Source organism: Dromiciops gliroides, chromosome 3 (genome assembly GCF_019393635.1).
Source record: "Dromiciops gliroides isolate mDroGli1 chromosome 3, mDroGli1.pri, whole genome shotgun sequence".
NCBI lineage: Eukaryota > Metazoa > Chordata > Mammalia > Microbiotheria > Microbiotheriidae > Dromiciops > Dromiciops gliroides.
The window spans coordinates 265,207,301-265,221,249 of NC_057863.1; the positions used below are offsets into that span (position 1 = coordinate 265,207,301).

The 13,949-nt window shown below is 36.4% G+C and overlaps 1 protein-coding gene across 1 annotated transcript in view; it reads left to right on the plus strand.

Moving 5' to 3' along the window:
* Positions 1-13,949, plus strand: part of DYRK1A (dual specificity tyrosine phosphorylation regulated kinase 1A) — a 216,351-nt gene that overhangs the window by 153,595 nt on the left and 48,807 nt on the right. The window contains 2 exon segments of the mRNA XM_043992698.1: positions 11,502-11,621; positions 12,913-13,101. Coding sequence (XP_043848633.1) covers positions 11,502-11,621; positions 12,913-13,101 — 309 coding nt within the window.

Here is a 13,949-nt window from a genome sequence, read left to right on the forward strand (position 1 = left end):
ATTGATGACTTATTCAATTTCTTTTTCTGAAATGGGCCTATTTAAGGCTTTTATTTTCTCTTCAGTTAACTTGGGCAATTTGTATTTTTGTAAATATTCATCCATTTCATTTAGATTGTCAAATTTATTGGCATACAGTTGGGCAAAACAGCTCCTATTTATTGCTTTAATTTCCACTTCATAGGTGTTGAAATCACCCCTTTCATTTTTGATACTGGTAATTTGGTTTTCTTCTTTTTTAAAAAAATCAAATTAACCAAAGGCTTACCTATTTTATTGGTTCTTTCATAGAACTAGCTCTTAGTTTTATTGATTAGTTCTATAGTTTTCTTGATTTCAATTTTATTAATTTCTCCTTTGATTTTCAGGATTTCTAATCTAGTATTTAGTTGGGGAGGATTAATTTGTTCTTTTTCTAACTTTTTTAGTTGTATACACAATTCACTGATCTCCTCTTTCTCTTTTTTATTCATGTAAGCATTTAGAGATATAAAATTTCCCCTAAGCACTGCTTTGGCTGCATCCCATAGGTTTTAGTATGTTGTCTCATTATCTCCTTCCTTATCTCTTTCAATTAGATCTGTTTTTGCTTTTGCTTTGTCTGAGATAAGAATTGCTACTCCTGCTTTTTTTTTTTTTTTTTTTTTTTTTGCAGGCAGTGGGGGTTAAGTGACTTGCCCAGGGTCACACAGCTAGTACGTGTCAAGTGTCTGAGGCCGGATTTGAACTCAGGTACTCCTGAATCCAGGGCCGGTGCTTTAACCACTGCACCATCTAGCTGCCCCTACTCCTGCTTTTTTGACGTCAGCTGAAGCATAATATATTTTGCTCCAACCTTTTACCTTTATTCTGTGTGTATCTGTTTCAGATGTGTTTCTTGTAAACAATATATTGTAGGATTCTTATTTTTAATCCACTCTGCTTTTCGCTTCCGTTTTATGGCAGAGTTCATCCCATTCACATTCATAGTTAAAATTATTAACTGTTTATTTCCCTCCATCCTCTTTTCCCCTTTGTTTGTACTCTTTTTTCCCTTCTTTCACCCTATTCCACTTGACCACTGTTTTGCTTTTTACTACTGCCTCCCTCAATCTGCCCTCCCTTTTATCATCTGCCCTTCTTTTCCTTGCCCTTTTTTCTCCCACTTGTGCCCTCCCTTCTAGAAATACCACCCTTTTCCCCTTCCCCTTTTGTTTTCTTAAAGAATAAGCTAAGTTTCTTTATACAAATGGGAGTGCATTTTATTCCCTCCCTGAACCAAATCTGGTATGAGAAAGGTTGCAACAGTGCTCACCCCTCCTTTCTTTCCCTCTATTGTATTGGGTTCTTTTTGTGCCTCTTCATATGATGTAATTAACCCCATTCCACCTCCCCCTTCCTCTCTTCCCCCTAGTCTTCTTTTATTCTGTCCCTTAAGTTTCTTTATAAGTTGATTTAATAACTATACCTTAACAGAGATACAGATCACAAGAGTTAAAAGTATTATCCTCCCTCATAGGGATACAAGCAGTTTACATCATTGAACAACCTTCTCTTCCTCTCCCCCCCCCCCCCCCCCCACACACACACCTTGCTAACCTCTTTATATTTCTCTAGAGTCTTGTATTTGGAGATCAAATTTTCTGTTCAGTTGCGGTCTTTTTCTCAGGAAGCCTTGGGAGTCCCCTAATTCATTGAATGTACATCTTTTCCTCTGAAAGAGAATGCTCAGTTTTGCTGGGTAGTTGATCATGGGTTGTAATCCAAGTTCCTTTGCCTTCCTGAATATCATATTCTAAGCCCTGTGATCCTTTAATGTTGAAGCTGTTAGTTCCTGTGCAATCCTGACTGTGGCTCCATGATATTTAAATGGTTTCTTTCTGGCTGCTTGGAGTATTTTCTCCTTCCCCTGATAATTCTCGAGTTTGGCTACTATATTCCTTGAAGTATTCCTTTTAGGTCTCTTTCAGGTGATGATCAGTGGATTCTTTCAGTGATGATTTTTATCCTCTGATTCTACAATTTCAGGGCAGTTCTCTTTGATAATTTCCTGGAATATGGTATCTAGACTCTTTTCTTGATCATGGCTTTCAGGTAGTCCAATAATTCTCAGATTATTTCTCCTGGATCTATTTTCCAAGTCAGTTGTTTTTCCAATGAGGTATTTAACATTTTCTTCTATTTTTTTCAGTCTTTTGATTATGCTCAGCAGATTCTTGGTGTCTCATGGAGTTAGTTATCAGCTTCCATCTGCTCAATTTTAATTTTTAAGGCCTTATTTTCCACAGTAAGCTTTTGCACATTTTCCATTTGGCCAATTGTATTTTTTAAGGAATTGTTTTCCTTAGTCAATTTTTGTGCTTCTTTTTGCAGTGTAACACTCATTTCTCTCATTTCTTTTTCCATTTTTTCTTTTACCTTTCTCATTTTGTTTTGTTTTGTTTTTCATTTTGTTTTTGTTTTGCTTTTGTTTTGTTTTTTGGTGAGGCAGTTGGGATTAAGTGACTTGCCCAGGGTCACATAGCTAGTGTCAAGTGTCTGAGGCTGGATTTGAACTCAGGTCCTCCTGAATCCAGGACTGGTGCTTTATCCTCTGTGCTACCTAGCTGCTACTCATTTGTTTTTTGTTTTGTTTTTTATTCATAATTTTTTTTTTAATTTTCAACATTTGTTTAGCTAGGATTTCCAATTTCAAATTTTTCTCCCTCCCTTCACCCTTCCCCTAGACAGCAGGTAATCTGATACAGGTTTTTTTTTAATATATAACATTAAACATATTTCTGCATTAGTCATGTTATAAGAGAAGAATCACTCATTTGGATTTTAAAAGCCTTTTTGAGCTCTTCAAAGAAGGCTTTTTGGTCTTGAGACAAGATCATCTTCCCACTTGAGTCTTCATTTGTAGGCGTTTTGATCAACTCATTTGAATTTGAGTTTTGGTCTTCCCTTTCACCATAGAAGTTGTCAGTGGTAAGGTCCTTTTTTGTTTTTTGTTTTTTGCTCGTGTTGTAGGCTATTTTTAAATTTATAAAGTTGAAGTCTGCTCCTGGGGCACAGGGTTCACTGTTGCAAGCTTCTTACTGCTCTCAGGTGCCCCACTCTCAGCTGTGTTGAGTTGCAGCGGTTTTGAACTGCCCACTGAGCCAACCTGTGCTGGGTGAGCTGCCCACTGGGCCAAGCTTAGCTGAGGTGAGCTGCCAGCTAAGACAAGTAGTGCTGAGCCGCCCTCCCCTCTCACCCAGGTGAGACAGACCTTTTCTGAAGTCTTCTAAATTATCTCAAGTGGCCGGATTGTGTCTCTCTTTTTGTAGGTTCTGTAGTTCCAGAATCTGTTTAGAGGCTTGATTTAATGTTGTTTTTGAGGTAAATACGGGAAAGCTCAGGCAAATTCCTAGCTTCTCTCTGCCATCCTGGCTCAGTGATTCAAGTTTTATATAAATATAATCTTACTGAAATAAATGCTTATACAGGTCTCCATTATTCCTGGCTAGGCTCTTGTCTTAACAATGGATCTAAAGGTTTAGTGTTTTATTGATCAAATTACCCTGAGGGTTTAGCCCTTCCCCAACAGAAGTGCACAGAATCAAATCTGAAGTCAGGAAGTATATTGGAAGGTTGAAATGACCAAAAAAAAAAAAAAAGAATCCCACAGTAAAAAGTTGTGGTGACAGTGGTGCTAAAGACAGAAAACCAGAAGGAAAGAATGACTCCAAAACATCTACAATATAGCCCTTAAAGAAAAACATACCTTGGGTACAAATTCAACAAGAATTCCTGGAGGAGAGGAAGCAAAGGGGGAGGGTGGGGAAGAAGTTAAAAAGTGTTTTATCAATGAAATGAGAATCCTAGAAGAAGAAACTGGAAAAGAAATGAGAACTATGGAACAAATAATTGGAAAGAGAATTCACAGAGGTAGAAAGGCACAAAACATTTCACAGATAACTAACTTGAACCAATTATAGTGGATCAGAAAGAAGCCAATGATTCCATGAGCTGGGAAAAAATAGTAAAACAAAGTTAAAAAACTGGGAAAAAAAATCAGAGAAAGTACAAAGTATCTAATAACACATGGTTAAAACAGATCAAGGAGAAAAAAATTCAGATTCATTGGGTTACCTGAAAGCCACAACCAAAACAAGAGCCTAGTTATTATATTTCAAGAAATCTTAAAAGAAAATTGCCTAGATTTTTTACAACAGGAGAGCAAAATTTTGCTTAAATGCTTGATAGTTATATCAAAGGTTTTGTTTTTCCTTTGTTCTCCAGGTCAGGGATGGAGTAAGGCAGTTTTTTGCTGATTGATGAAAATACTTTGTAGAAAAAAATTTGTAAAAATATCAAAGGATATGATTAAAATTTGGAATAATCTAGCATTACTAGATGCTATTATAAATCAGTCATTTTCAAAACTGCAATAGTACTGGCTTGAAAAAATGCAAAGGTAGGGCAGTGGACTGGAGTAGGAAAAAAAACAGTTGTTGTAGAGAATTAAACAGAAGAACACAATGTAAAACTGTAAATAACTTGATTATCTTCTATTTTTGGTCTTCTTTCCCATTGAGCCTATTAGTTTTGATCATTACGAATATGTTGTAATAATAAAGTGAAGCAAGCAGTGGTCTCTTTACTTTGAGGAAATATTAGTGTCAATACTATACCACTGTTATCACTAAAGTACTTTGAGAAAGTTGTTCCTGTCTGTCCCTATCAGAAATACCTTTGAACCCTGTGTTATTTCTTGGTATATTGGTCGGATTGACCCCTTTATTGGACCTCGGACCATGTAAGGCATCAATGAATAGGTGAATGAAATTTTAGATTTCTAACTGTGCCAATTAGGTCATTGCATTAGTAAGGATATCCATTTTAATGATGGAAATTAAAGTAAACTGAAGCACAAAACTTTTTTTTTAAAAAAAGGGAGGCACTTGGGGTTAAGTGACTTGCCCAGGGTCACACAGCTAGTAAGTGTTAAGTGTCTGAGGCTGGATTTGAACTCAGGTACTCCTGACTCCAGGGCTGGTGTTCTGTCCACTGCGCCACCTTGCTGCTCCACAAAACTCTTAATTATAATCAATTTATTAGCAAAGTCTTAGCCTCCTGAGCAAACCAAGACTCTGGTCCTCAATGAGGACTGATAAAATATTTTTATGGACAAAGGCCAAAAACTAGAAGGAAGCATCATAGATGAGGAAAACAATATAATTGGTTACAGTCAGAAGTATTATAGATGTGGGGCTCAGTATTATTGGCTGGAAATTTGGGATGCAGAGCTAGCAACAACCTCTCCTTCCATCTTGTTGCTATGGAAAACTTAGTGGTCACCTGCATAGCTAGTTAGTGTCAAAGCAATGACAGATCAGACTTTCTTGAAGGATAGCCAGTGTCGAAAAGATAACAGATCAGACTCCCTTCATCCACCTACATCCTTCAAGGATAACAGATTTCCTTAACACAAGAATAAAAGTGATTAGCAGGAAAACTAAATGTCTAAATTTAACTCAGAGACAATAAATAATTTATAGGAAAGCAGAACTTCCAAACTTAACTTGGAGACATATGAAACATGACTTAGGTAGTTACACAAAATGTTGTCAGTGATACAGAATTAGAATCAGTTATAAAAATGGACACTATCAATTTGGTTTTCTCAGCATGCTTTAGTAGTAATGCTTTTAGTGAACCAGTTGCTCTGTTCCCAAATCTACCTTTTCTGAAGTCCTTATTCTTTTTTTTTTCTTTGAAGTCCTTATTCTTGATGGGCACCAGGCATGATACCACTTTTTGCTCAGTCTTCATTTTTGTGTACAAAATTTTATATTTGCTATAACCATTCTTCCTAGAATTTTGAGGGGGAGCAGTATCATGTACCAATGTGAATTACTAGAAGTTGAGAAATTATCAAATTTCAGAGGTTGTGGTGGTAGAGGAAGGGAAGGAGGAGGAGATAAATGATCTTGTTTTGAATTTGCTTCACAAGAAGAAAACATACCTTTCTATTGTTAATGCCCTTTGGCACTTGGGAGCCACCATCTACTAAGAGCCTTAAAACCTTTTCATTTATATTTCCTGCATTCTGTAGATCCATACTGTCATTTCATAGAGGATACATAACTGATTCCTACTCAGAGAAGGTCTAATTTCTTCCTGTTTGGAAAGAGTTTCATATCAATTACTCAATTCTAAGTATTCACTGGTCCTTCTTTTCTTTCTTTCCCTCTTTGTGTGACATCCATCCACCTTCTAATTTCCCGATACAAGTCGGGAGTTTCTTTTCTTTATACTGAAGCCCCTCTTCTCTTTCTTTTGTTTATTTTTAAAATAAAGAATTCTTCAGCTCCTTTGTGGGGGCGATTAACCTGAAATAGTGTTTTGTTTTTAAAAACTTTTACATAGAAACATTTACTTCAGAAATGCCCAGAGTCTCCTGGGTTACACATTTCCCACTGTTTGAAATTTTCCCTCCTGGCATATACTCAGGGATGCAGTCTTTTTTCTTTTTCTTTCCTTCTTTCTTTTTCTTTCTTCCTTCCTTCCTTCCTTCCTTCCTTCCTTCCTTCCTTCCTTCCTTCCTTCCTTCCTTCCTTCCTTCCTTCCTTCCTTCCTTCCTTCCTTCCTTCCTTCCTTCCTTCCTTCCTTCCTTCCTTCCTTCCTTCCTTCCTTCCTTCCTTCCTTCCTTTTCTCACAGTCAATTTTTTTTTTTAAGTGAGGCAATTGGGGTTAAGTGACTTGCCCAGGGTCACACAGCTAGTAAGTGTTAAGTGTCTGGGGCAGCTAGGTGGCGCAGTGGATAGAGCACTGGCCCTGGAGTCAGGAGTACCTGAGTTCAAATCCGGCCTCAGACACGTAACACTTACTAGCTGTGTGACCCTGGGCAAGTCACTTAACCCCAATTGCCTCACACACACACACACACACACACAAAAGTCTGTTAAGTGTCTGAGGCCAAATTTGAACTCAGGTACTCCTGACTCCAGGGCCAGTGCTCTATCCACTGCGCCACCTAGCTGCCCCTCATGGTCAATTTTTATATACAGTCAAATACCCAAATTCAGTTTATTTCTTTTTGGTCTTTGGGGAGGCATAAGCCATAACCTTTTACTTCCTTACCCAGTGTCAGACAAAGTCTCAAAACAACCAATGTGACGTTATTACATGCAATTCCAAATGTGATGAAAATCAAAATTATCTCCAAATACAAAGTTTTGAAGATACATAGAACAAGAAACTTTTTACAAAATTCCTGAATTAAGCCAACAAAATACAAAAGCATTTGACCAAGTTTACAATAGCCTCAGGCTTACAGGACCTTTCTTAATCCACTAGTTAAAGAGAGAGCAAAGACAAAACTGACTTCTAGAGATCTGATTCATGCTGAACTTTCCATACTATATGAAGCTATCTCTAAAGCAGTTTGGGACCTGGGGTCAATTTGGTCTTGCCCCTTTTCTCCAATGATAACCATCCTAGGTGGAAAATCTTCCAAAGTTTCCCTCAGTGCTTAAGGCCATCCACCTGGGGGGCTGCACAAAACGTGCCCTTTTCTATATAGATAGTGTACCTCAAAACAAAGTGTCTCTTTCTATACAGGGCACACTAAAATTCTTCAGGGGTCACACCTAGCATAGGTGATCCCTGTAGAGATTCAGGTAATTTGCTTGATCTTTTTATCCCAAAAAGTACCCAGAATTTCCCCATGGATTCTTGCTGTTGCCAGAGCATACCAAATGAAATTGTAAACTCAGCCATTAGGACAGTTAAAGAAGTAGCAAAGAATGTCAGCTACTTTTGGATTCGAGGTACAGGTACCCTAAGAAGTTGTAGAGCATTTTGTTTTTACAAAAGACAAGCTGTCTAAGTCTGCTTAAGTGCAGAAACAACAATATAACTAGACAGTCTCAATCTAGTGATTCCAGATACTTATATAAGACTCAGTACATACTGGAACAGATCAGCATATTTTACAAAGTTAAAAATGTACCAGTTTATCAAAAATAAAAAGTTTTCAAAATTACACTAATGGATCTGACTTATGAGGGAACACTCGCTGGGGGGAAAAATCAGTTGTACATATACAGCCTAAAAAAAATTGCCAAATTTATCTTGCATCTTGTAGTCTAGACTATCTAGAATCAAAATCCTGGGCAGAGAATCTCCCTGTAGGAGTACCCACCAAACTTGAAGGGCCTAATTGGTTAGATTTCTACCCACCCCAATATTCTCTAGTACGTTTAAGGCAGATTAGGGGTATCTAGGTTTTCTGCAGATGGCTCTAGCCCCCACTGATGTCATTGCTCCTAAGTCTGGGGGATGGTCCCCTGCACTCAGTTCCATTAACCACTAGCGGTTGGAGTAGTGTTTAAAGAAGAATATCTACCTCAGTATAATTTTATTTCTCCAATCCCCCACCCCACAGATCCCCTCCTTTGTACCACCCCAGTCTTGGAGAAGGAGAAGGAAATTAAGTTCAAAATTTAGCTCAGTTCTCATAGATTACCATCCCACTTCCAAGTCCCAGGCACCCTAGCTTCTCAAGGCTTCCATGATGGGTTGGCTGACTGCACCATCCTACCTGTAATTCTGCCATGAACGTCATAATGGCTCAAACTACCGGGTCCATAGGGATCACTCTGGTACCTGAAACTGGGAACAAATAAGACAGGACAGAAATAGGCCCTGCCCTGCTCCATTTCTGGAAGCTTGTGTGAAAGAGGGAGAACTAGGGGGGAGAAATGTTTTCTCTTCTCACTAGTTCAGTTCATGGCACCTATATTGTGGTTGAAATGGCATCTTCATCCTCTGCAGAAAAAGTGGTGGAAAATTGGTGAAATAGTGTTGACAAAATGGAACTGACCCATTTTCATAGGCAGCAAGAAAATTTTAGTCCTTCAGTAACAGAAGAGGAGTATTTTGGACTAGAAACTTCTTAGTATAAAGTTGTATACCTTTCCCAGGCCTCCCTTGTGGTCATTTTCTAATTGATAGATTCTTTTTTTTTTTTTTTTTTTTTTGCAGGGCAATGGGGGTTAAGTGACTTGCCCAGGGTCACACAGCTAGTAAGTGTTAAGTGTCTGAGGCCAGATTTGAACTCAGGTACTCCTGAATCCAGGGCCAGTGCTTTAACCACTGCGCCATCTAGCTGCCCCCTAATTGATAGATTCTTAAAATCTATCAAGTGACTTTCTGTGGAAAGCCTTGGAGTCAACCATCATTTAGAAATGTCACAATATCATTTTATTAAAATGATATATTGATAGTGTTAATTAAAATATCTTTTGGAGGCCAATATCTATGTATTTAGATGCCAGATAGCTATATATTATATTTTAACATTTTTTGCTATTGACACTATTCATTTTTACATCATTTCTAAAGATGTCCCTCTCCCTCCCCTTCTCTTTCCATAGAGGCATCTTCTGTAACAAGTATAACAAGAAGTTTTAAAAAAAATAGTTCTGCAAAACTAACCAACATATTCATTAAATCTGATCATGTATGTAGTGTTCCCTCATTTGTAGTTAGAAGACAGGGAGATATATTTTCTCCTTTCTCCCTTGGAGCCAAACTTACTCATTATAATTACAAAACATTAAGTTTGTTTTGTTGTTGTTGTTGTTCTTTCCATTTACATCATTGAAATTATTGTGTATATTCCCAATTCTACTTATTTAATTTATTATTAATTCATATAATTTTCCCTATGTATTTATCATAGTCATCGTATGAAAATTTTCCATTACATGAATATAGTTTTACAATGTTTAACAATTCTTAAGTCATGGGACATCTAATTTGTTTCCATTTCTTTATTTCTTCAAAGTCTGAAGTTTCAAAGTGTGAAGCTTTAAATATTTTGGTATATTTAGAGTACCTGCTTAGCTATGAGATCTCTGGGTGTGGACCAAATTTTTGTCATCTTCTTAGTCTTATTCCAGAATTGCTCCTTACAAGTATAACAACAGTATATTGTATTCTTGTCTTTTTATAACCCCTTTAATATAGGCTATTCCCATTTTTGTTATTTGATATGAATTTTTCTTTATTATTGGTTATTTCTAACTATTTTATATTATTGCAAATTGTTTGCCATGTTTCTTTGGGAATTGTTGCTGACCAGTTAGCCACTGAGGAAGAACATTTTGTTTTTACATAAGTAGGGTTATTGCCCTGTATATCTTAGCTACTAGGCTCCGTAATCAGAGATTTTAAATAAAGATTTTTTTTTTCTCCCCCAGTCAGCCCAGTAATTATCTTTTAACAACAAATTCCTATTCAGCTGTAGGCAAGGAAGGTTTAGTAAATACTAGGTCACTGTGTTGTCTGGTTATCACTGAGCTGTATGTAGTCTCTGTAAGAAGATTCTCTTATGCCAGCTGGTTCTAGATGATTATCTTGTTCAGGGATCTGAACAGAAAGAAGATGTTGCCATTACTGTGAGGAAATGCACAATAGCCCTATAGTATCTTATCTGTATTAGGACTTGGGTTATAGTCTGAGTTGTGACAGCAGCAAGGAACATGCTAAGCTAACAAAATTTAAACGACTGCGTTGAATTAAATGATGAACAGTTGCCTTGGAAAATATGTTTAGTTTGTATTTGTGATGAATGAAAAACCCAAAGAGACAGAGTTTCTGGTAATTAATAATCACTTATTAATTAGGCTAACTAATAATAAATTGATGGTCGTTGGTTTCTCTTGGTTACCAAAGGCAATCCATGAGGACACCGAATGCTTTAAATACCTTTGTAAAAGGAGATGTCCCAGGGGCAGTCAGGTGGCACAGTGAATAAAGCACCAGCCCTGGATTCAGGGGGACCCGAGTTCAAATTCAGCCTCAGGCACTTGACACTTACTAGCTGTGTGACCCTGGGCAAGTCACTTAACCCTTATCGCCCCCGTTCCCCAGAAAAATCACAAACAAAATGGTGATGTCCCAGACAGAAGAAATAACCCTGATTGGTGGACATTTAATGAAGGAGGTGGGATAAAATTCTTCAGCTCCTCCTGCTGAGAAGGTGGCTTGATCATGAGACTTAGCCTCCTCCAGCAGTCTGGACAGATCCAGACCACTCTGCTTGGTTTTCTCCTTTATGAGCTAGGTTCCCCCAGACTCCATTGGAGGGGCACAAGGACAGGAGCTCATTTCCTTGGGGCAAGAATTCACCTAGATTAGATTGTGTTTATACTCTAAACCATAAGCAAGGTCTCCCAGTTGGTTAGAGTTAAGGTTGGCAAGTTCCATGAGGGTTAGGGACATCTCATCAATCATCTATGTCCTTTAGAGACTGACTGACTGGCCTTTAGAGGCTGGGCCCTAAATGAGAAAATAAAGGGGGAAAAAAAGCCTTTATCCTAATTTAAGAATTGGTTGTTAATGTAATAGCAAAATAATAATTTGTCTCATTTATATACACAGATATGCATATACATTATTTCCCTTCTATAGGAATTTTTATTTTTAATTGTAGACAAAGTTAATGTAGTTTAGTTAAAAGTACTAGTCTTTTCTGTCTATTTAAGGTGATACCTGATATTGTCATGTTACAGAGACGGATGCCCCAAACCTTCCGTGATCCAGCAACTGCTCCTCTGAGGAAACTCTCTGTTGACTTGATCAAAACATACAAACATATTAATGAGGTAAGTTAGTAAATTGTTTATTTGACACTAACATGATTCTGATAAAGAGGTTGAAAGCTCTGCAGAAAACCATTTTGTGAGTAATAGAGGTTACAAAGTTTTCCCTAATTGTCATATTGATGATGAATTTGAAGGCCTTAGTAAACAATGACAGTTATTCCATGGGTTTTAAAAAAATCAATATTTAAGTTATGGAAGGCAGTATATTATGGTGGGAAAAAAAACCGCTTCTTCAGAAGTCAGAGGTTTATGGTTTAAATGTTTTTTCTGATAACTTATTCCATGGACAAGTCATGCTTGTGTCCTCTCTGGGTTTCACTTTGCTCATTTTTAAACTGAGTACATTCAACTACACAGCTTCTGAGGTCTGTTCCAGCTTTAAATCCATGATCTTATCAAATTATTTTTACCTATACTTTGACTCTTAGATGCTGTCTGTTAGATACTGTCAGATACTATCTGTTATATACTTTAGATTCTGTCAGATATCTTTGGAGCATAATGTCAACGTGCTCCATACTTTAATCCTGGCATGGTTTCCTTTTACACTCAGAATTCAGTACTATAATTCATTTGTATTAAAGGCCAGCCATCTCATGAACTTTTGAGTAGAGGAATGAGGAAAGGTAATCATTCATCAGTGTTAATAGATGGATGGTAGTAGTGTATTTATATATCTTAAGATATTTTCATGTTACTGAATGGTGTTACTGTTTTATTATTGTAGCAATAGAATATAACAAAATTAAATAAACTTTTCTAAGTGAGATAAATGGTCTTGCATCTATTATTGTCATCTGTACAAATTGTCTTGACTTTTACTAATAAATCTGAAAATATAGTCATTTTACTTTTTTTGGATGCAGAAACATTTTATATATTTTCTCACAATAATTTAGTTTATGTTTTGAAAGCATTGAGCATTATAATATTCATTTGATTTTTTGTAACCATAGCATAAGTTGTAATATCTTCAGAATGACATCTGTTTTTGTAGATGCTTTTTTGTCTTAGTAATTTATAAGAAAAATAGCTGTTAGAGCATTTACTGCATTTGTTTTGAATAGGATATAGGCTCAATGAGTGCAGAAATCATATCTTATTTAAACTTCAGTTTTCTCAGCATAGAAATAGAGTGAGCATTTCGATGTTTTTGAAGGAACAAATAAGTAGTACATGAATCCGTTATTGCTGTCAGTTGTGCTCTTTTCACCACATTCTTATAAATTATTATCTAAATTATTTTTATACTTACTTATGTAAAACTGTAACTATGTATCTTGAATTTCAGGTTTACTATGCAAAAAAGAAGCGAAGGCATCAACAGGGCCAAGGAGATGATTCTAGTCATAAAAAGGAGCGGAAAGTTTACAATGATGGCTATGATGATGATAACTATGATTATATTGTAAAAAATGGAGAAAAATGGATGGATCGTTATGAAATTGACTCTTTAATAGGAAAGGGTTCCTTTGGACAGGTAATTCAGTGAAAAGTTATTAAATTGTTTTAATTGGAAGTCTAAATTTCAAAATTGAAACTAAACATTTCACAAGTAAGATACATTTTTCTCTTTGTAAGTGTTATTATGTCTATGTATTCAGTAATTACTATGGTTTGGGAGCTATATAAGATAATATTACTTCATATGCAAAGAACTTATTCTCTATAGTATTTTTATATTTCTAGATGTTCTTCATAGTATATTCTTTATTATATATACACCAGAGACAGGCATCTACTTGTTATGATTCTTATAATCAGGTTCATCATGTAAGTTAGAGGGCCAGTGAGGTATAGCGAAAAGAGAGCCAACATCAGAAAGACCTGAATTCAAGTCCCACCTTTGGCATATAGTGGATGTGTAAGTTATTTAAACTCTAATTGAGCCAGACAATTCTCTTTAGGGGAGAAGTTGCAGAGAAGGTAATCATTTTTATTGAAGAAGAAAATTTGTTACCCACATGGAAGAAGTCATTCTCAAGTCTAATAAATATCTTAAAGTATATGAATGAATCTTTTTTTACTATCCCTTGGGAAGTATCTAAAAAATCGTGCAGGTGAGAGGAAAAACTGGAGGAATTATCTCAGTCTGTAGTCCCCTGTCTCTTTGTGCCTCCCCCCCCCCTCTTCCCCTCCACTAAAATTTTTTTGTTGTTTTCATTTTGTTTATTATGCTTTTGAGTTTGATGCTTTACCTCCCAAGTTATTAAGTATGGAGTAATTATGTTTAAAAAATATAATTCAGGTGGTTCAGTTCAGTGCAGAATTTGTTATTCAGACAATACCAAATGTCATGATGCTCATTTAACTATATAAGTCAGTTTT